Source organism: Leptosomus discolor, chromosome 23 (assembly GCF_034619465.1).
Source record: "Leptosomus discolor isolate bLepDis1 chromosome 23, bLepDis1.hap2, whole genome shotgun sequence".
NCBI lineage: Eukaryota > Metazoa > Chordata > Aves > Leptosomiformes > Leptosomidae > Leptosomus > Leptosomus discolor.
The window spans coordinates 7,768,082-7,791,146 of NC_141413.1; the positions used below are offsets into that span (position 1 = coordinate 7,768,082).

Below are 23,065 nucleotides of genomic sequence, written 5' to 3' on the forward strand. Positions count from 1 at the left end.
GATGGAAATTGGCATAAATGTTCAGTAGTAAAAAGCTAAAAATTATGATAATATTTTATAAAGTACACTGTGAATGTAGTTCAATTGTAGAATTGAACTAATTTGAAAATCATAATGATCTCCCAGCACATTCACAGTGTATATTTGCACACCCAGACACACTGAGTGCTAAGTGAGAACTACCTATTTTTATTTAATTGAAATAAAGACAAAGTGTGTTCTCATTGTTCTGTAATGTACTAGACCTGTTTTTTTTGGTGTTCTTTGTATGATCGTAACTTACCTTTCATCTTGCTCGATTTCATTGGTTTTGGTTAAATCACAGACATATTGCCCTCAGCTATTCCTCTTCCTCTGATACTGAGTTCCCTTCATCTGCATACAGATTAGGTCCTCCTCTGTTACCATTTGGCTACATGTATGTATTCAGTACTTTCTAATCTTCCTTCCTAAATTGATCCCGTCTGACTTATTTTTGTTGCTGTTCTCTGAATTTTCTCACAAAACTGACAAACTACTGAAATAAATCCCAGCGTTTGCTAGAAATCAATGGGAATTTCCCAGTTTTGACAGCAGCAACTAGGATTTGACTGAGTTAGAAGAGTTGTGGTAAAGGAAAAGCTTGTATTCCAGTGCTCCTGTGTTCACGTCTAAGCAGAGGAATTCAGAAAATAAGATACCTGGGCTTATACATTGCTGTACGAATGCCCTTGGATCCTACTGTCTGTGATAAAAGCTGAGAAAGCTCACTATCTTGCAGTTTCTCGCCCTGCAGAAACCACTTTTCCACTTTTATATCACCTAAAAGGGGCTGCAGTAAATGGGAACAATGTAGAAACATATTGAAAATTTCCTCTAAGTGGGTATGAAATCACAGTTTGCTTATTCCAATGTTGGAGTGCTACAGTAATGCTGTTCATATCAGTATACTTCTCTGTGGTTAACACTCTGATCCCTGTTAAATCTGCAGTAACTGTCTAAAGGAAATTAAATTCAGTGAAAGAAAGGAAGATTTGGTAGTTAAGGCACTGGGCTGTCACTCAAGAGAATAAGGTTTAGTTTCTACTTCTTCCACAGACTTTCTGTATGACCTTAGGTGACTGATTTAATCTTTCTGTGCCTCAGTTCCCCATCTATAAAATTGGCAATAGCAATGATGTGATTTTCTGATGATTCTGATGCTTCTGTTCTGTCAATTTTCTTGACAGTTCTTGCACTTAAATTATTGGATATTTTTGTGAGTGTGTGTGTCAGATTCCTTGCGAAGTGCGCTCCTGACAGCTATGGAGTTTTACAGGTGTTTCTCTAGTCAAATTAGTTTTTAATAAAATCTAAAATGGTATGTAATCAATGAAACGAGATGATACAAAGGGTGCAACAGCATGAAAAATGTGTGTTTTCCTTTCCTTCCCTTTCAGGCAATGGTAACAGTGAAGCCCTTCCAGAGTCTATCCCATCTGCTCCTGGAACGCTGCCTCATTTCATGGAGGAACCAGATGATGCCTACATTATAAAAAGCAACCCCATTGTCTTACGCTGTAAAGCTATGCCAGCTATGCAGATTTTCTTCAAGTGCAATGGTGAATGGGTCCATCAAAACGAGCACGTGTCTGAGGAAAGCATGGACGAGACTACAGGTAAGGGTGGCGGGTCCTTCGGGGGATAGACCTGAGCGCCGTGCCACACAGGGCAGAGCAAGGAACAGGAGATCGCGCTGGGAGGTGCACAGACAGGAGAGTCTGTGCCTGGTAGGGAGCTGCAGGCTGGTGGTGAGCTGAAGGGCTGGGAGGCAGCTCGGCGGCGTGCCCTGAGCTCGGCCAGCGAGGCACGGCAGGAGGGCGCAGCACTTCAGCGTGGGCTTGTCGCTGGGCTGCTGCGGCGGTGGCGAGTTTTGGCTGGCCTGGCGCGTTGGCGAAGCCAGCTCGTGGCTGCCTGTGCCCTACCAGGTGGGCACAGCTTTGCAGGGCTGGGAGCAGCAGTTTCCCAACATGCGGGAGGGAACGCAGAGATGGAGGAGGGGAAGGGAAGGGCAGCGCTGACAGGCGGAGAAGGGGAGTACAGATCCCGGCAGAAGAGGCAGACTGTGAGTGGATTAAACAAAGGGAATGAAAAGGACTGTAGGTGTAGGAGGCATTGCACAGAGACGGTAACAAACTGGATACCTACCGCCAGCTATTCCACGTGGAGACGTAGGGGCTGATCAAACACTACCCACAGGCAGTGAGCATTCTGAAAGGAAACAACAGTTCTGGAGGGAGCAGAGTTCTGTGCATTTCGATGGCGTAACTTGTCATGGGAACTAGAAACAGGGAAACATACGCTTTTATGAAATTCCTGTCAGGGTGAACCCTGAAAAACCACCAATGTGGTGCTTGAAGTTTGCCTTCAGCCCCAAGCAGTGACAGGTATTGGGCAGGTAATAAACCTAAGTAGGCGAAATCCGTTGTGTGAAAGTGTGTATCTAAAAGAAGGGAATGAGAAGAGAGAAAGTTGAAAACGATCATCAGATTTTATCGTGCTCCCAGCACACCCTGTATCTGTTCTTATTTAGAAGCATCTTGATAAGTATTGCAAACCAATTGAATGCTGCACTGTCGTGTAATTTCCCAATTCTGTTTTGTTATTGTTTTTCTCCTCTTCTTAAATTCCAACATTGCTAGGCAACTCCATGTCTTGGAAATAGCAGTGTATGCATAACATCTTCTCTATCAATACAAGAAATTCCTTCTTAGAGGAAAAAATGCCATTTAAAAAGTTACATCTCCTAAAGTGATGTTTGGCATTCTCTTTAAGTGACACATTCTGAAGAAATTTCATACTAAAGGCTTTTTGTAAATGCTAATCTGGATGAATTTTAATTTTTACAGTTACCTTTTCGAAAATAATTTAATAGGCATAACCTTTACTTCTAAAGGCATTGCTGAATCAATAGAGAAGAAATGTCGTCTCTAAATGTTTTTCTTCCATATGGTTAATGAAAGTCTGTCTTACGAATACTGCAATTATGTTTTCTAAGCCTTGGATTAATAACTGCATAAAAAAAAAGATAAAGTAACATTAGGGTGGTTGTTTTTTTTTTTTAAATAACTTTGAGATTTGAGACATGGAGGCATAGGCTTAGCAAATGGGATCTGGAATATAAATGTTGCAGGTTTGAATTTAGCCCAGGGATGGAGCTAACCCTGAAAGTATTGTTCTTGAAACCTAAATGTGGTCCAGACAGTGCAGCGTGCCTGTGTGTTCCAAAACCACCATAATGGTCCTTAGGACCCAAAACTGTAAGTAAAGGCTATGTACAGTGTACTGTGGAAGGACGGGCATGGATGTTGTCTCACATGATGTATCTATATCCATAAATGACTTTGGAATCCTTCCTTAGCCTTCAGTAAACAGCAGACTATTGGGGTTTTGTAGAATCAATCTGCCTACTGGCAGTGCCCTCATTTCTGGAGTCAAATCTGGGGCATAAACATGGCTGTTACCAAGCATGCAGTGTTCTGCGTGCTGCAGGGCTCCGTCAGTGGAAAACAGCACTAGAATTTGTACCAAGAAAGGTGCCTCTGGTTTAAGGGTGTGCTGCTGGTGTGCTCACTAAAGGGAGGCTACACGGCATTAAGATGGGTCTGTCCTTTTCTGTCCTTCTGCTATTTGTTGTGTGATGAAAATTCTGAGATGTATAGTAAAGTGGTGAAAAATAGCAACAAGAAACCCAAACAAGAGGAAATTTAATGCTGAATACGAGAAATGTATCTTAGCATCTGTGTAAATTCCTGCCAGGAAGCTCTTAGCCAGGCGTATGCGAGAACAACTTGGCCATGGCGCTTGGAGGCACGCTGTTCTGATGGATGTTACCCAGAGCGCCGCGTTGCGTACGTGCAAAAGGACAGGCGGGACAGCCGTTGGCAGAGAGCGGGCATGTTTGGTTGTTGTGATGGACGTGGAATCCAGTGTCACACGATTTTGGTTTTACAGAACAGAAGTAAAAATCTCAGAGTAACGCGGGAGTCACTGCTAGTTTGAAGAGGAGGAGCAGCAGGACAGGAAGGTTTTTTCTAGTTTTATAAACTGTTTAGTTAGGGGCTGCCACACGTGCTGGCTGCCCGAGAACGTACGGGGTCCTGGTGGGCTTGGAGACTTCGCGCTGAAGTCCCTCCCGTTGTGGATTCGCTGCTGTTTGTGCATAAAATCAGTGCAGGCAAGCGGACACATGCCGCAACTGGGATGGATGCGGGTTCCCACCTCTGCTCTGCTGCAGCCAGTGGGTCAGTTACAGACCAAGTTATTTCGTCCTCTCCTGCCTTATTTCCTCAGCTGCAGAACAGGTAGTAATCCATGGCCTGCCTCTTCTGTTTATTCCATAAACATGGCAGAACAGTGCTCTTTGTGCTCTGACTCATAAAGTGAGAGCCTGAGCCAGTAGATACTTCTGTGATAAAAATACAATAATTACAGTTTGATTAATTTCCTTCTGCTTTATTTTCCTTGCCTGAACATTGCAGCATGCACCTCAAAATTAGTTTACAAATATTTCAAGTTTTGGTTTCACCAGAGGATCAGACCTGCTAAGAGTAACTAGAGTTTTCTTGTCTGATAAATAAAAGGATTACAGCAATAACTGCTGTCAGTGTTTTTCTCATTTAAACAAATAAAGCTGACAAATGCTGAAGTTCTGTGCAGCTCTGTTATGTTTAGTACATGGAGAGCAATTACTCATCTGCTGCCAGCATTAGTGTATCTGCAGCTAAACCATCCAACAGTGCAGAAAGCTTATTAGCATATCAGTACCATAGTCATAATTTTATATTCTGTAAGGCTGTACTGTGTAACAAAAGATGATGGTTATAATTTGCACAATAATTTAAAGGGCTGGGCTTGCAGGGCTTATTAGAGTTACACAAGTAACAGGTAAAATGTTGCTCTTGTTTTTTATGTGCCTGGTTTTATTTGCATGGATTTGCTGTTCTGTTTCATTTCCTATGAACAGTTCTTCTGGCATTTCTTGTGAGGCAGAGGGTGGGTGAGTGTACTTGGTGAAATATAGTTACGATAAATGAAGAATATACGCCTCTGTTCTCAACAGGTTTGCCTTCCGTAGTTGTTTCCAAAACACATGAACACGGGTGTACTTCCTCCATACACAAACCCCAGATTTTCCCAAAGACTAGATGTTCTCCAGAGGTCCCTTCCACCCTCAACAGTTCTGTGATTCTGCTATTTTGGGTGCATTTATTTTGTCTGGTGGCAGATTGGGAGACCTTTAAAAGGCCTCAAATCCCTCCCTGTCCCATTCTCAAAACGCTGAACCACCAACTTCTCAAAATCATGTGCTGTTTGTTGCTTTGGAAAATACAGGCTGATATATAGATTAATTAAATAATGTGTCAATGAGAAAGGAAGAGCTAGGCTGGAGAATATTCTGCCTTAACAGGTCTGAAGCTGTAAATGCCTGTACTCACTGAAGACTGCTCAGAGTGTTACAGTACCAATGAACCTGGAAATGGCTTTTGCTGCTCAAAAAAATCATCATCGTGTGATGGTTTTTTTGTTTGGTATCGGAAAGATTCTGTTGTTGTTAGCATGGACACACCAGGAAGGCGTACAATATGCAGTTCCCATACCTTTGCTTCTATTTGCTGCTTCCAAAAATTCCTTGAGCAGCTCAGAAATTGAGAGAGTTCAGAAGACAGTGTACCAGAACCAGGCGGGTGAACAGCAGCGCTGTCAGCAAGGCTGTAGTTAATGGCCGGTGACGGGGAGTATTCTCTCCCCAGGAAGATACTACTTAGAGGTCATGGTAGGAATAAGCTGGTGAGGGGATGGGAGGACAGCTGGAGAGGTTCAGGTACAGCGAGAGGCTGCACCTTCTCAGCAACATGCAGAGCAGCGCTGTGCTTGCAGGCAGCGTGGACACGCAGGCGGATACGATGTCCGTGGTGCACAGCAGCCGTGTCAGCTCATTGAACGCTGGTGGGTCATTCCTGACTGGAGTCAGGCCAGCTTAGAAAGGCCAGTGTTTGTCAAGGACTTAACCATTTTGCACCCTCGCCAAGGAAGTCTTTAGGTAGATGGGTTGCAGCCTTGTTGGACGTGGCTGCAAATTAGCTGGGATTTGGAGGCTCTGGAGCTTTGATGCTTCGTAGCTTTGACTGAGATCATTCGGGGACTGCAGACAGTGTGAGTAACGAGAAAGCATGTCAGTGTCCTACAGCGTGGTGGGATGGCAAACCTGTGTCAGGTCACCAGGACTCAGGTGCTTTCACATGGAACTTACTGTAGCTGCTCTTACCTGTAACCTGTAAGACCAGAAAAGGCTGCGTGACGAAGAACCCAAGGAGTCATCGCTGGCAGAGCAGCTGGGTCCTTTAAACTGAGGCGGCGCATTTTCGTCGCGCGTTCTGCAGTCTGTGTGTCGGCAAGGAGAGGAGTTTCTGACAGACCTGCCGGGTTCCATGTGCTGTGCTTATTCCACAGTGGCTTGTGTTCACCGTGGCAGAAAATAAAGGGATGTTTTGTAAACAGTTTTGTTGAAAACTGCATCAACAAATTTAAAAAAACGAAGTGCAAATAAAAATAACCAGGAAAGCTCTGTTTGTTTATTACAGAGTGAATAAATATTTGAGTGACTAAAGTGATTATTGAGACAACTTAGGAAGCTGTTGCAGGTTTGTCCGTGTCTTTAGGTATCACTGTGATATCCGCCAAGCCAAACAGGCTAGATGAAAAGAAGTTAAAATCCCCTTTGCCTGTTTCTGGAAAAGTAGCAAAAATTGTGGATTGCTTTATAGTATTTAGCGCTGGTCTGACCTTCCCCTCCTCTCTTCAGTGAGCAGCCCCAGTGGGCCTCACCTCTCCTGTTTACCAAAGGGGCACGCTGACTTCTAGTGCCTTTCTGAAGTGAAATACCCAGCTGTTAATGATGCCTGAGATTAAGTGGAAGCCAATTTTTATGGAGTCCAGGTTTAGAAATTTCTTGCTGCTTTATAAACTTCACAGGCATGAAATATTTTGAGATTGAGTTTTCATTCATTTCCTGTGAAGGGGAAATAAGTATCTTGGGACTGCACAGGGGGAGAAAGAGGAAAGTGGTAGGCATGAATGTTCTCTATTTTCAAATTAATGTTTTTCTGACTAGCTCTTTCAAATGATTCCTAATGCCTTTTAACCCAGATTTGGGTTATATTTCCTCTCCCCAAGGTTGTTGTGCAAAGGTAGTTGCAGGCATGGCAAGCATCCCAAGTGTATAAAGTAAGGCATGAGGTTTACAGCAGGTTTTCGTGATGTCTCGTATTTACTTTCAAGCTTGTCTGAAGCAAATGCTTTCAGTCTGAGAGGCAATACTGCTGCATTTCACCTGTGCCCAGGAGGTTATCACAATGGTGGCAGGCTAGGGAAAAGCACAGGGCTTTTCCTGCCTTTACTCCAGGCTAGCTTTGATTATGCCCTTAGATCCTTTTCTCAGCTCTTCAGGTGTAACAGATTCCTACCTCAGGAAAGGGTGCGTGTTCGTGTTGAAGCAAATTTGCAGTAGACAGCAACAACATTGCACACTGCAGGTGAATTTAGCAAGATTATACTTTGGGAAACCGTCAAAAATAAGCAAGGTGTCTGTCTTATGTTATAAACGCTTCTGTTTGTGAAAGTTAAGAAAGGCAAGACTTCAGTTTTGAAGCTTGCTTCCCAGAAGGATAGGGTGGCCAAGAGGACGATCTCCATTTGTGAGCTGCGAAATGTGTTCCTCTCTCTCTTTTCTCCTCCCTCCAGGCTGTAACGGCTTGAGCTTAGCTTGGGCTCGGCTGCAGTGTAAGACGCAGCTTTTCTGTGCCGTAGGAGGAGGTGGCTGCTGGATGGAGCAGTGGTAGGAGTGGCTGCAGCAGGCTGGAATTCAGTGAGGCATTTGAGTAGTTTCTGTCAGACAGGCATTGTTCTGTCTGTTTGACTTGATTGGGAGCCTACCAGGGTACTTCAGAAAGGTTTTCAAGGGCACTGAGATGTCAGATTTTATTTACAATTTTCTTGTAAATTATATTATACAATTCGAGATAAACATTCTGGGCGAAAAAGGCACAAGAGAGGTTTCTGAGGGAGGTGTTGTATTCTTGCAAAGACCACCCCAGTGGGTGGGTAATTCTTGTAACTCAATGCATTATGACCTGCTCAGCTTTTAGAATTTAATTAGTGGCAATATATTATTGTCAAAGTAATTAAAGCTTTGCCTTGATTAAAAATGGAATTGTTTAATTAAAAGAAAAGGTTTGGCTAACCTTAGCTTTGTGCCCAGGTAAGATAGCCTGCATCAGCTAATTTTGTGTATCTTTCCCCTTCAGGATTGAAAGTTCGAGAGGTGTTCATCAATGTGACGAGACAGCAGGTGGAAGATTTTCATGGGCCAGAAGATTACTGGTGTCAGTGTGTTGCATGGAGCCATCTAGGGACCTCCAAGAGCAGGAAGGCGTCTGTCCGCATAGCTTGTGAGTAGAGTGAATGTTCTGCTGTTCTAGGTTTTGTAAGGTATGGAAACATACTGTGCTTCTAGGGTTAGATAGAGATGGGTACCGGTAAGGTACTGCTGTCTGTGCAAGCCCTTGCTATGAGGTCCTGGAGGAATATCACAGAAACACGCCATGGTTTGTTTCAGAGCTCTCTTTTATTTAATGTGGATTGATTGATTGATTTGCAGTTACACTCAGCAAGTGTGTTTCAGAGATCCTGGATTATATATGCACCATGTCACAACAATGCAATGTAATAGAAAAGGTTAATGCAAATTGAAAATCCTCTGAAAAGTGCCCTTTTGCTCCATGTTGATCACAGGGGTCTAAAAAAAATATGAAAAACCATTTAACAATGTCTGTCTTCTACACTTTGTACAAAAAAAAAAAAAAAAAAAAAAAAAGCCAGAATACGTTAGAAGCTTTTGTAGCATAGTATTTTAAATCTGGTTTTCAGTACTGAAGCATATCGTTGGTTGTTGGGTAGGATAAGCTGTGGGGAAACTGAGATAAAAGTAGGAAAAATGGAGTAATTCCAATCAGTAGAGCAAAAAATATATCCCTCCATTCTCTGAGGCAATGAGATACAAACATCCTAAACAGAACTAAGACTGCTACAGAAATCCATTGTTTCTCTATGGGACTATATGTATGCTGTTTAGAACAAACAATTTTAAATGCTGCTCATATAGACATTTATAAGAATGACTGCTGGAGATAACAGAATCATTCATAAACAAGGTCGGTAGTCTTCCCCTTTTGCAACTATGTAGTTGGTGCGGAATCTGGATCAGATGGTTGGATCTGTCATTCAGACAAGTTAAAGCAGCTTAGGACAAATTTCCTTCTTGTAACAAGGTGACAGTAGTGTTCTTGCTCATCATCCTTGGGCTGGAAAACCGGACCACGGCTTCTCAGAGTCAGCCCGTACATCGCATGGGTCGTAATGAAGATGCTACAACTCAGCATGTGCTTCCCGTGTTGGAGGACATTACACAGAGGAGCTGCCCTTCTTACATGGGAAGACGGCTCACAGCAATTCCATCTCACTGCCATCCCCGTTGTGACAGAAGGTTACTAGAGGGAAATGGGAAGGGATTTGAGGCCGGTGTGTGTTCCCAGGTGCTGCTACTACCTGCTTTTTCATACGCCTTCTGCAAGGTCTCATCCTTTGACTTTGGAGCCAGTTGCATGACCTATAGAGTCACAAGGTGTGACATCCAGCATTAACTAATTGGACCCTACACAGTCATACTGTGCTGTTACGCTGCTTATAAATGATTCCATATGCCTACTGCTTCCATAATGGGGTTAGAAAGGAATTCCACTGTGCAGAGTTGTGAATTATTCAGTTAAAATGTATGTCTAAGGCATACAAACTGGGACAAAGCCATTCCCAGTGGTAATTCTGAAGAAGGCCATGTGGTTATGGTCGTTACTGTCACTGTTTGCTTAGGGGGCATCATGACTTCCAACTTCAAACAAAGGGAGTAACTCTAGTCTTGTAGGCTGACAAATGTGGAGTTTTAAATAACACTGTAGATTAATTAGGAGTTATGGGGTAAGGGAGGTTATTTGGTTTAATCTCTTTTAGCATCAAAGACTCATTCCAGAAGTTTCAATACAGCGGGGAGCAGAAGACACCGTTGTCCCCAGGTAGGAAGTGCTCAGACTCAGTTTGTCTCCGTTCTTCATACCTGAAATGGTGTGCGGTAGTGTATAGCTCACAGTCAACAGATCATTGAAAGTCACAAAAAATGGCATATGCAATAAATGCCATCATAGCAAGAGACATAAAGAAGACAGAAGCCAAATGCAATTCTTACTATAAGACTGTGGAGATACTCAAAGCCTCATCCTATTTTTACCTTGCAATTAGATCTGCTACTTTTTTCCAGCAGAATCAGCACCTGAAACCATCCTTTTGTAGCCGTGCTGCTAGCAGAGAATTCAAGAAATTACTTTCCCCCAATCTATTGTGAACCCTTTTCCTTCAAATCACCAGTTCAGGTCTTTAAAGACCTAGTCCCAGGACATGATGGCAACAACCTGCAAAGAGTTGGGAGAGATGCTTCTTGGAAGGAGATGAGGGGCAGGAGGAACAGGTTGGGGAGGCTCAAGCAAGAAACTCTGAATAGTAACTTTATCAGGTAGTGTTCTAGCAATTTCTTTCTAAAATTAAGCTTTTTTTACAGCATAACTTAAACATTGGAGGTAAGTAATAGGACAATGTAACAACTCCTTGATTTTATAAATGTCAGATTTTTTTTTTTTGACAGATTTAGTTTCAATGTGTAAATATGTGTAAATTCAATTTTCCATTTTACCGCATTAACTGTCATAACACTGAATGAGCTAATAATTCCCCCGTATTGCTAAGCTGCAAAGGACTGTTATTCTGAATTGAATTTTTATTGACTTTTCTCCGCACTGTGATTTCCCAACCCCATAATACAGTAATAGGAGTGAAAGTCGGAATGAGCAGAAGCAGGTGGAGCCATGCGCTGGGACTTGTAAACCCATCACCGTGGTGCCAGTTCTTCTGCAAACCACGTCCCCAGCTGCCACCCCGAGCTGCAGATCGCGTAGAGCCAGCAGGGCTCCGGAGCACTCTTCGTGTCTGCGCTGTGATGTCCGGAGCGTGGCTGAACGTTTCGCCTGAGAACTGTGTTCCTGTACTGGCCAATTGCTGTGCTACTGCCGGTTTTTTAGGAAAAGATTGGTTTTTTATGAAAAGAACAGCAGTTCTTGAGTGCAGAGATGCCAGGAGTTGTTAGTACTCCAGACAGAAGATGAATAGCTGCCAACAGATGTCTATGAATCACCCCCACCCCGAGCTTCCAGGGCTCACCCTTCCATGGACCTGTGTCGCTCTGTCTGCGCTGAACAACCGAGCTACTTAATTTGGGACATGGATTTCTGACTTAGGGAATACCCTGGGGAGGACTAGAGATGAGACTCGGTAGGTCCAGTTTGTGACAGCGTACAGAACTCAGGACTCTTCCACAGCTCCTGTTGTTGTCATGCGTAGCGTGGTAGCGTCAACCTTTTTTTTCTTTCTTTCTTTTGTCTTTTTTTTTTTTGCACTTAAAGCGTAGAGATTCTGAATTGCGAGTCAAGTCCAAAGCATTACTGCACTTTATATTTCTCTGAAAAAGCAGGTAAGTATTTCTTTATGATAGTGTGGAACGCAGAGAAAATGAGAAGATGGATCTGACTCCATTTTTCATCCTAATAAAGGCATTTGTAGGCACAACTGCAGCCTAACTGTTAATGAATGACTGTTTAAATAGAGAGCTGGAAAAGGTGTTCATTATCTGCGGGGGAAAAAAATCAACATTAACAAAGAATCATAAAAAGGAGAATACATGCACTGCGTGCATCTTTCTCTAGTGACCAGCTTGCTAAAATAAGTCTTGATGTATTTTATAAAATATATTAAAGTGTAGCTGATTCAGAGGCTCTCCTGTTTCATGAAGTGTAAGCAATGGAGAAAATGAAATCAGTAAATCCACACTGTGGAATCCGAGACACTATTTGAGGAAAATGAGCATATCTAATGGAAACACCCGAACTCTCAAAGCACGTGTAGGAAGTAGCAGCCCTTCTGTTTTGTTTTCCTTCCACGGCAAGCAAAACTTTACAGGGGCACGTCTGGGTTAGGTCAGTGCCATCGGATCCAGGTTTCCTTTGTGTCTGTTCTGGCTTACTCAGACACTTGTACATAGAAGTGCTGTGGCCACATCAGGGTGGCTCTGAGACAGTTGTGCCGTGTCTTATCCTGAACTATTAGCTGGGCCATGGTATCTGAAATGAAGCAATCTTGTCACCAGCCAGTCTGGAATGTGGGGAGTGCTCTCAGTCCTTTCCTTCCTTTCCCCACAGCTTGCAGTATGTAGGCGATCTGCACAAAACATCTAGCTTGGAACATTTTCTGAAACACCCTGGCACTCAGCTGAAGTAGCATGGACTAAGAAAATGATTCACCCAGTCTTGGATTCATTCAGTTGGTTCTGGCAGCGCCCTACCGGTACCGCGTCGTCGTTCTGGCCTTTAATTCTGTTCTTCTGCAGAGGCAGTGGCTTGAGAGATTGAACGCACAACCGGAACCACGGAGCTGTGGGTTCCAAAATTGATTGTCTCTGTAGTCACACACGGATCGTTTCTTAAAGGTGGAGAAATGGAAACACAGCTGAGGATGACAGGATCTCTGCCTCTCATCTGGGGAAGAATTAGTAGCTCTCAGTTGCCCATTGTATAAAGATACACACACTTAAGAGAAGAACACGGCAAAGCGGTCTCGTTGGTTACTTCTGCAGCCTGTGTAGTATTGTTTGGGGAGGAATGGCTTTGGGCAGTATAATGAATTATTGCATTAAACTCTGCAGATTTACGGAAAAACTTTGAGCAAGACCCACAAGGGAAGGAGGTTCCTATCGAAGGGATGATCGTTCTCCACTGTCGGCCACCTGAGGGAGTCCCTGCAGCTGAGGTGAGGCTTTGTGCAGTGTCACTGCTGGTGGCTGGTGCCTCCTGGGCTGGTGCAAACGAGGAGAGAAGCAAAAAGGGCTTAGCTACCATGTGGCTTTCATGGTCCAGTGTTGGTTGCAGTGGTGTTCTCTCACAGACTGCTTTAAATAGGCATTGATTTGATGATGTAAGTTTTTTAAAGGATGGCTTTTTATCAGAATTCACAATGTTTCCTGAAAAAATCCTGGTTCTGATACAATTTTGAAACCAAAAGAAGCAAATTATGGTAGGTACATTTCTACCCAACAAGTATGGTTTGCTGACTGATTGCTTACATTTCACTGGTTTTCAATTTCTGTATAGTTAAAATAGCCAAAAATGCTGTCTTTTTTGGAATTCACCCATTTGGGAAAAAAATGGTGATTCTCAGTCAACACTGTTTGAATTTTACTGTAATGTAGAATTATTTGAACCCCACTGCTGTGTACTCAACAATTAAACAGGGTATCTGTCTTTTATGAAAGTCAGGAATTATATCCAATGAAAAGCAGACATTTTAATTGCTTTCTACAGATAAAAATGGTAGAGTTCTCAATAAACCCTGATTTACTGGTGTTGATTGTAAAATTGTTATTGCTGCTAATAAAGCCTGTAAATCTTAACAGGTCATATTTGCTTCGGACAATAAAATTTCACATAAAGGCCCAGGATGCAAGGCTAATTCTGTGCTCATCAAGGGTAAAGAGTCCTCAGGAAATAATTCAGTGTCTTTAGAAACTGGGTACCAGATGCAAATAAGTAATGGCTCTGCTCTGTGCCAGTAAGCTTGAGGTTATAAACTCGTTTGGTATTTTCAAGTTAGAGGCGACCTGTGCTGTTAAAGAAGCGGATGCGAAGTAACCGGGATCGCCAGTAAGTCTTGCTCAATTACTGTTTTGGGGGTGCTGAGGAGTGCAGAAGGTTTCAAAACCCAGTGCTGGCAGCAAATCTGTGGTTCTGATCCAAGAATTTATGTCATTAGAGTTTGGATGAAGCCCGAGATGAAAACATAAGGCTTGAAATAACTAAGGACAAAGAAGCTTGTCTTCTGTTTCATTACATGCAAAATAGATGCTAATTGTGGCGCTGTTGCGTTTTGTTTGTTTAATCCATGCTCTGCATGGACCTGGAAAGGCAAACTGAAAACAAGATGGATAGGCGACTCCAGCCCCTTTCACGTCACCGTGCCAATATCTGTCTGAATCCATTGGGAAGACTTTGATTATTCCATCAAGTGCAGAAGTCCAGGAACATTATTTTCCCAAACAGCACGCATTTCCTGCGCTTGCCATCGCCACAAGTTAATCTGGCAGTTTATTTCTGACAATGGCTATGAATGACTGATACCGTCAAACCTCTAATCATGCAATGCAGCTCAATAAGAGGCAGTCACTTTACAACTGGAATGAAGTTTAAATTCATCTCAGTTATTGATGTGAGCCTGCCCCATTATCAAGAATATAAATCTTCATCTCTGGAATTGTTTTCTGCAGCTCAGATGTGCTGAAGTTTTCTTAAATCTAAGGACAGAAGCATTAAAAGTAAATGTTCTTGATCTACACCACAGCTTAATCTGAAAAGTCCTGTCATTAGTTCTGTAAGAAGTGGAAAGCAGGGATGTTTTTTAGTGATGGCTAACTTCATAGTTTCCTGGGAATTACCAAGAGGGAGAGCCTTTCTTTCCCACTATTCCTTGCCACATTTCTAGTCACTCCTCAAATATTTTCATCCAAGTGGTTTTAGCCACTGCTAATCTTTCCTTGTTGAAAACGAATGGAGTGGATCTCGGCCGTTCTTGGTGGGCAGCGGTGCTGGTTACTAAATGTACCCACATTTCCCAGGCATTTATGCCATGGTGTGCCGTCAATGGCAACGCCTCACTGTGCTTTTGTGCAAGAGAAAGTGTTTAACGGAGTAGCAGCATTCGGGGTCCCCATGTGAGAATTTCTGAGCTTTCATCCAGCATTTTTGCCGATGGTGCCTCTCCGTACTAATCCTTTTTCTTAATTTATTTTTGGGGTGGGGCAGAAGGGATGACACAGAGATCATACAGCAATCCAAACCAAACCTCGCAGAGAGGCTCTCTAGAGAGAATTCCTCCAGATCCAAGTTTAATTTCACTGGGAGAAATTTCTGTTTCAGCCATCTGTTCCAGAATGAGAAAGGCTTCCAATAGCTCATTTGCTTATATGTGTTAATTTCTGCACACAAGTTGTATAAAAGGAGTTAGAAGAATATGAATTAAAGGTTTGGATCCATAGTTTAAATGTCTCTAAAGTGTATATGGCTTAAAACTTGGCTCGTATAAATTAATGTACAAATAACAGAAGCTCATGTGATGTTGTCAATGCTCTGCATGCTCATACAGTTCAGTTTTGGTAAGTAGTCTTTAAGCTGAGTAACACGTTAGTGAAAGCAAACAATCAAGGAGGATTACAAATAAAGGATGGCGCTGTGGTGTTTCAGCTTTAATGTTACAGAGGAGTGAATCAGGAGCACCAGATCCTGCTGAGGCAAGCGCTGGTTTTAATGCCGCTTTGAAATGCGCTCTCCTGTCTTGATTCATTTAGCAGCAAATTCCAGTTGCTTGTGTCAGCTAGGTCTGGAGTAAAAGATACATAAAGGAACATCTCTCTAAATCTGCATTCTCTGTCTGGGAATTTGATTATGCTCTTCGTGGAGCCAAAGTCTGCCTCTTGTGCATGAAATACTACCGAATGTGCCCGATTTGAATAGTAATAAAACCTCATGTGGCAACAGCAGTCAAGACAACTCAGTAACTGAGGAATTACCTGTTGTTGTACCCTTTCAAATGGTGTAGACAGCCTTAGCAAATTGTGAAACCAGTTTGAATTCTGGATGGGCAGGATGGCTGCCTACCCCTAAATGTGGTAAAACCACACAGTGTCTCTTGGAGCACCATGGCTCTGCTCCTGGAATGTGCTGCCTTTCTGTTCAGGTGCAGGTCCAGGTCAGCAGTCGTCAGACACTCTGTAGCCCACCCTGTGTTTCTGTCTCTGCAGCCTTTGTTACCAGGTTTCCCACCTCCAGAGTTTGCCTCTGTGAAGAAGGGAACATGAGAAAATTCTGCACATCTCTGCTTTGGGAGGTTGCTGGGGGGTTGGGGCATTCTGGGTCTATTGCCTCAGCAGTAAGAGAGTAAGAAAACCCAGATCTGGCACTAGGCAGACTAGGAGAAGCTTTTAAATCCTCTTGTCATGCATTTGTATGGCCACCAAAACAGAGCTGGTGAGCAGCTGTGCTTGCAGGCATCAGCACCTAACTCAAATTCAGATTTTTATGAGTTAAACATCAAAATAAAAAAGAAAATCCAGCATTTAAGTAGAGCATCTGAAAATCCCCTGCTGTGGCAAATGTTGATTTAAACATAACTGAGTCTCTGCTGGCACAGGCTCGGTGGGACCAGAGCCATTTCTTTCACTATAGATGCAGATTTGGCCTAGGGAAGAGACAGTTCTGGCTTCCAGTCCCACAACAGATTCTCCCCATAGATGTGTTTATTAATTGTGTGCAACAGAGGCCTCATTTAGCTTGGAGCGTGTGCGGCGAGGCAGTGAGGTATAGTGTGGGACTCGGCTGAACTCCCCGATGAATCCTTGTCTGCTGGTCGTTTCTGTTAGGCTGCCGGGTGGGTGCCTGGCCTTGGATCTCTGGGCCGGCTTCTTGTATTACTGAGGCTGTGTCCCTCTATGGATATCAGAGGCAGTATTCCTGATTTTCCTTGGCATGATGAGAGTGAGAGGAGAGGGAGGGCTGAGTTCTCCTCTCAGAAAATGTGGAGTTGGATACTGAGTTTGCCAGAGTAACCCCTTCCGCCTTGCATCTCTTCACAAGACTAACCTTGCTCATTATGTACAGCTTGCTGTTTTGGGAACATTTTGAAGAAACTTGGGAAGGGAAGCATATTTGACAGTGATATAAAACATGATGCATTTCTTTGAGCTGCATCATCCGCTAGTCTGACTTGCCCTTGGCCGTCACACACAAACTCGTGCTACTAGAAAGAAATCTTTACTGCGGCTTGAGCGAATACGGGGTCTGGTGCAGAGCAGCTCAGCTCAGCTGAGGTGCTGTGTCCCTCTTCAGTCCTTGTGGCACCCTGGGCTAGTGCACAGCTACACCAGGCTCCATGAGCTCAGTTAGCCCATCGCTTCCTCTCTGCAAATCTGTCAGAAATACCTGCAGATTTTGTCCTGGTGGGCAACCAGCCCCAGGTGTGAGTAGCCTCAGCTGCTGTTAAAAGTGCATCATGGTATTGAGGTAAAATGCTTCTCATTCTCAGGTTGTAGGTTTTTTTCCAGTGCACAGTACTATGTTTTGTGTATGTGCTTTGTGCTTTCTTGTTGTTGTGTGAGTTTAGTTTATTACTTTGCATTATTCTTAGGAAGACGCAGCAGTTTTTCATGGCGCACTCCTTGTCTCACACCAAGAAAGTATTATACTGGATTTAGATGACTTTGAGAGCATATCCTTAACCTATAGCCTTGCATAAAATGTACTCTGCATTCAGCATTAGTCAGGCTCTGAAGTCCTGCGTGTAGCTTGTAAATGGCTACAGTTCAGCCTTGACACTGCGAAATGAAGACATGGAGCCAGCGGCGTGGCTGAGCCCGTTTTAAAAAAGAGCAAACACGTTGCATCGTGCCTGAAGGAGTTCAGTAGTCTCTCTGTTTACTTCCCCGCCCCTCCTTCTCAAGTTGTCAGGCATCTTCTCCACATCATCCCAGTCCTGGAAGAAGGTTCCTCAGCCATTGTGCAGTCCACCTTGGGATCACACAAGTAGGAACACGCTGAAGTTGGAGCTTCAGTGTGTGGTTCAGTCAACAAGTGGTGTAGATTGATTCTGCTTTGTGTTCCTGTAATCCTGATGGGTTTTAGGCACTGCTCTGTTTCATAGAGTACAATATATAATAAGACCTTTCGTTTCTTCCCCTATACATCTTCTCAAGTGAATTTCCTGACATCTTCTTTCCTTATCTTCTCAGCTGACCTTTTAGTCTTACTTTAAATAGTTTTCCTCTAGCCTGTGTTCTCTTCAGTTTCTTGAAACTCTTCTTCTTTGGGGGTGTGTGGGGGGGGGAGGCGTAAAAAATAGATCCTCCTTTTTGCTGCATTTGACAAGCTTGCTGTTCTTTGTGTGTATGCAGAGTGCTAGCATTTTCAGTCTCTCCTCCATTGTGTTTAATACTCTCTCCTTCCTCCTCCTGCGTTTAAGTAATTCTTCTCTAAAGCATATCCTCTTGGAGGTCTTTTTTCTTTCGTTCACCGTCAGCATAAAGCTGGCTTCCCCGGGGCCCCCACGGGTGGAAACCAGCATTTGTGTGGTTCAGATTGTGGGGCTAGAAACTGGAGTGGGCTTTGGTGCTTGATGCCATGTATAGCCTGATGGCAGGAGTTTTAGGTGCTACCAGGTTGTGTGAGATTCTGTAACCCTTGGTATGTGGGTTCACAAAGCTGTTGACGGGAGTTAAAGGCATCTGGGTCCGTAAGGCAGCCGGCCGGGCCTGGTCACCCCCCGCTTTGTACAAACCTCGGCTTTAAATCGATGCGCAAAGCCACGGAGATGGGAGCTGCGCGTTTCTGAAGAGGTATTAAGCTCTCAGTCTTGAGAAACACGTGTTGTCCTGCAATTTTCTGTGTATTACGGTCCTGCCATTAATGTGATACAGTGCTGTTCGCACCTATTGCCTTGTGACTACATATAAAGCAAGTTTGGTAAGATTTCATATCCATAATGCTGGCAGGTGGGTAACCCTCGTGTTTTCCTGTACTCTTGCCAAAGGATATTTTTCTTTTTGTTAATTTTAAGAACATACTGAGCACTAGAGTCGCTGCCTCTCAGTGACACAATCATTTACTTTCACAGTGAAACAATGAAGAATGTGGACAACTTGATTCTGTCATTTTATGCAGCTCTGTACCAGCTTAGGCGTAGCATCTGGAATCAATATGACTAATAGATCCTGGTGGTTTGCAACAGAGTCAGCAAACAGAATAAATTATAACATCCTCTCCAGTTCACTGATGCAATTCCTTCTTACGGTCTGGTTCCTGGTAGTCATGATGTTGTGCTCTGTGACTGTTGTCAAACCAGTCTTGAACCGTAATCTGGAAAATACTCGGTCAATATCCATTTAATTAAGTTTAGGACAATCTCCATTCCGTGTGTTCTACCTTATTAGTGCTCCAGAGAGTAAAATATTAATTATTTTTGGTACAGGAGCAAAAAGAGTGCTTGCTTTTGTAGCTAGTAATCTTTTTAGGCGGGTGTGGTATGTTGGAGGCGTATTACTACTGACCCTTCCGCCAGTCACGGAAGGGCTTTACATTTCTCAAGCTGTCATAGGTTGTTCCTGTTGATTCAGTGGACTTGATGATCTGGTTTTTCAATGTTTCTTTAACTGGGTAGCAAGCTTCTGTATTCCGTACTGAAATGAACCCTCAGAAGGAGTTTCTGTCACCTTCTTGAGAGCTGGGTTTAAGGTGAACTTAGTCTTAGCTTGGAAGGAGGGTGCGGAACTGATAGTCCTGTAAAGCGAGCACCTTCTAAACTGCCACGGGCTCGCACACGCTTGGCCTGTGGTGAATTTAATCCATTCTGTCGTGGCTGGTGGTTACTGTAGCTCTGTGCTGTTACTTAGAAATGTCAGTCCCTTGGTAGTGAAGTGCATTTACACTGTGATATTAGGGATAAGTGTTTATAAACCTCAGGCTTTCAAATAAATACAAACAACCCCAAAAAATCTTTATCGTACTAGATCGTGCTTATTTTTACTAGAACAACACTGCGGTGCTTAAAGTGACACCTGCAGTTTTGTGCTGAATACAGAATTAGCTCAGGAGAGCCACTTCCCCCCTAGAAATGCCCGATGGGTAACAGTGTTGAAGTCCACTGCGATGCATGAGGTGCAGATCCGAGCAGAAGTTGACCTTAATGTTTATTCTAAATCCATTTTATTGTAAATAAATACTCTGTGAGACTAAACCTCTGAATAGCTCATATTTGAGCATTAGTGGCCACTGCAGCTCTTTCTACGTCTGCTGTCTGATTTTGGGGTTTTGTTCTTTTCTTTGTAATAAAAGGGCAGCTGTTGTGCTTAAATATTACTGATGAGTGTGAACTTGTGTTGAGTGCTCTGCAGAGGTTTGTGGAATACTCTAAAATATCTTTATCATTTAATATATGCATATATTTAAGTTTTAAATGTGCTGTAGCCAGTGCTACTTTTTCAAATGTTTAACACGGTTTTTGACATTTTAATGAACTGCTGTAGATGTTCCAGTGAGTATCTGCATGAGTTCCAATGGTTTATTTACCGCTATAGCTTTTAATGGAAATGTAAAATCATTTCTCTTCTGGGCAGTACATACTCCATCGCCAACACATCAACAAAATGTGAAACCCACATAAAATTCAAAAGCTGCAAGTATTCTGAAAGTAGTGAGAGTCATTGCTGCCTATTTTACATAGGCTTGTGTATTTATGGGACGTGTACACATCCAGTAAAATGTAATATGGCAGGATAATGGTATTGTAGTAAAACACTATGGCAAAAAAGACTGGTGAATTATAGTCTTCAATGAATCTTGTTTCTCGTTATAGAGAACAGAGTATGATTACTAAATGCAAACAGCATGCGTTTGATACAGTTAGTTATAGATCTTGGGTCTGGTGTCTGGCATATCAATATTTGCTTTACTTTTAAGGCACATTAGTTACAAATACAGTAAGAGTGTTTCATTTTTCACAGAAGACATTTCACTTTCAAGACTGAGCTCAGGTACGGGCAGTACGTCTCTATTATTATTTATCTACATGTAAGTTCTTCCTATAGACTGGTTCTACTTCTAAGCAACCCCTGCAGCCAACATTCACATTTTTAAAATCATAAAGTTGTGGAAATCTGTGAGAAATGTACAGTTAACTTAGACACGACAACATTAGATGACATTGCATTTGGAACAGCGACGTAAATTCCTTTTGCTTTGTGAAGGAATTATGCAAATTCTTAACTCTCACCGTTAGCAATGATAAGTAGGTTTCAGCACTTCAGCACCCCCGGCTGTTTCTCCGTAGCTGGTTGGTAGCACAGTGCTGTTGACGCTCTAAGGTCTCTAAACCGCCCCCGACTCTGCGGGAGGGAATGTCGTCTTACACTTCAGATCTTCAGCCTACGACTGCAGTGTTACTCCAAACTGTTAATGAGGAGTATTGTTTCTGAAAAGAAGTTGGTCGTATTACAAATCCAAGTTTACGGGTAATTGCTAATGTCTCTAAAGAGATACCTTCACCTTGAAACAGTCCATGCTATGTTATGATGGTTGGCAGGTCAGACTTCTAAGATATAAAGGTATTAAAATGATTAATAAGGTCTTCCGAGGTGCTACACTTACAGTAGGGCGTATGTAACCCTCAGGTCATTTGGTGACAGCCAGCTGACAAATACAAGAACTTAAAATTCTGGTTGAATTGGTATGTGTACTCTGTGGTGTTGCTGTTTGTGAGTTAGACCTTTAAAATACTGACATTTCAGGGGAAAAAAAAACCTATTCTAGAAAGCAACATTTTAATGACAGTTATATATCTATATTTGTGTATATATATGTCTCTCCCCCATAATCTTCTGCAGATATTAAGAACTGCACAAATATCTAACTTACAAGTGTCTTCTGTGTAGAGTTGTATGTTAGATCAGTTTTGGCATAAAGCAGTAAAGCATTACGAAGTACCAATATCCCTTTGGAAGACACTACACACGTAAGAATGCAAGAAGCATTTTCAGAGTCAAGCCACATTGTGTGAATCCTTGAACAGATCATGATTTTTCATAACTTAATTGTCTAAGGCTGTCTTTGGGGAGTGAATGTTCCGCTAACTACAGCACCACTTGCAGACTGAGGACCAATTATTCATTTCGCTGGGGAAAAGAGGTATTTCTTCCAGGTATGTACATCATTGCTGCTTTATTCCTGTTACTCCTCCAAGCATCCAAAGAAGTTCAGATATTTTTGTTAGCCACTATCCAACACTGTACGTATGGTGAAAAAAAGCCAGATTAAAGCAGCAGCTACCAGGCTAATGAAACTGAACGGCTGCGTGTGTGGACAAAGCAGTTTTGAACCCGCTTAGAACATAAAATCGTATTGCAGAGCCCTTACGAGTTTTAGAGGATCGAATCACCTTCCCTTTCATCCCCGTTTATCAGTTCTCAGCATACCCTACCCAATGAAACAATTTCTAAATGTAGATTCTATTCTGCTGAAACCATGAGGCAGCCACTCATAATTGCTCAATTATTCTGGTAATTTCTTCTCCAATTTTATTTGTTCTGCTTTTTAAAATTCTGCCATTTCTCTCTGCTGGAGACACACGCACACAGACACAAATGTGCCCTGTTCAGTTCAGATTTTTAGCTGCTTTTAAGAGCAACTTCATAATTTTCATTTTTCATACTTTCACATCTAGCAAAGGTTGAGAATGTGCAGTCATTATGGATAATACATGACCTGCTGGTCTGGACTGACTGTGTTCAGCACGTGACAATCTCATGATAAATAGGGCCTCTTTATTCTGCTCAATTAAAGCCTTTTTGTTTAAGCCTATGACTGCCTCAGGAAGCACAGACAACACAGAATCAGGATTTAGTTTATTTTATATGCTGTTTCATCTTTGGTCAAATCTAGTTTTCATTCCTTGCCCTTCATCACCTCTCTTCTTGGAGAGAACTGTCTGCTTCGGCATCACCTTTCTGTCTGTTTTCCTGAAATACTTCATCTTCAATGCCCTGAACATTTTTTTTTCCCTTCTCAACCTGGAGCAGGGATGAGGTATTACACCAGCAGCTGTAATACACACAGCGCAGAGCCTGGGGTAATACTTTGTAGAGGTTCAAACAAAGAACAGGTTTCAAAGGCAAAAAAGGCTTGTGATTATCAGTGCTTGTAAAAACCACTTTAATGCTATTGCTCAATATGCTAAAATAAAAAGCCTTAGATTGCACAGTTACTCTGTATAAGTGGGGAATCAAAAGGACATGGTTTTGCAT

At 42.7% G+C, this 23,065-nt stretch overlaps 1 protein-coding gene across 1 annotated transcript in view; it reads left to right on the forward strand.

Annotated features, from left to right (window-relative positions):
* The first annotated feature begins 1,414 nt into the window (after window positions 1-1,414).
* The window catches only part of UNC5D (unc-5 netrin receptor D), a 73,927-nt gene continuing 52,276 nt past the window's right edge, over window positions 1,415-23,065 (forward strand). The window contains exons 1-3 of the mRNA XM_086477272.1: window positions 1,415-1,637; window positions 8,325-8,468; window positions 12,878-12,981. Coding sequence (XP_086333398.1) covers window positions 1,484-1,637; window positions 8,325-8,468; window positions 12,878-12,981 — 402 coding nt within the window. The 5' untranslated portion in view covers window positions 1,415-1,483. The remainder of the gene's footprint in view (window positions 1,638-8,324; window positions 8,469-12,877; window positions 12,982-23,065) is intronic.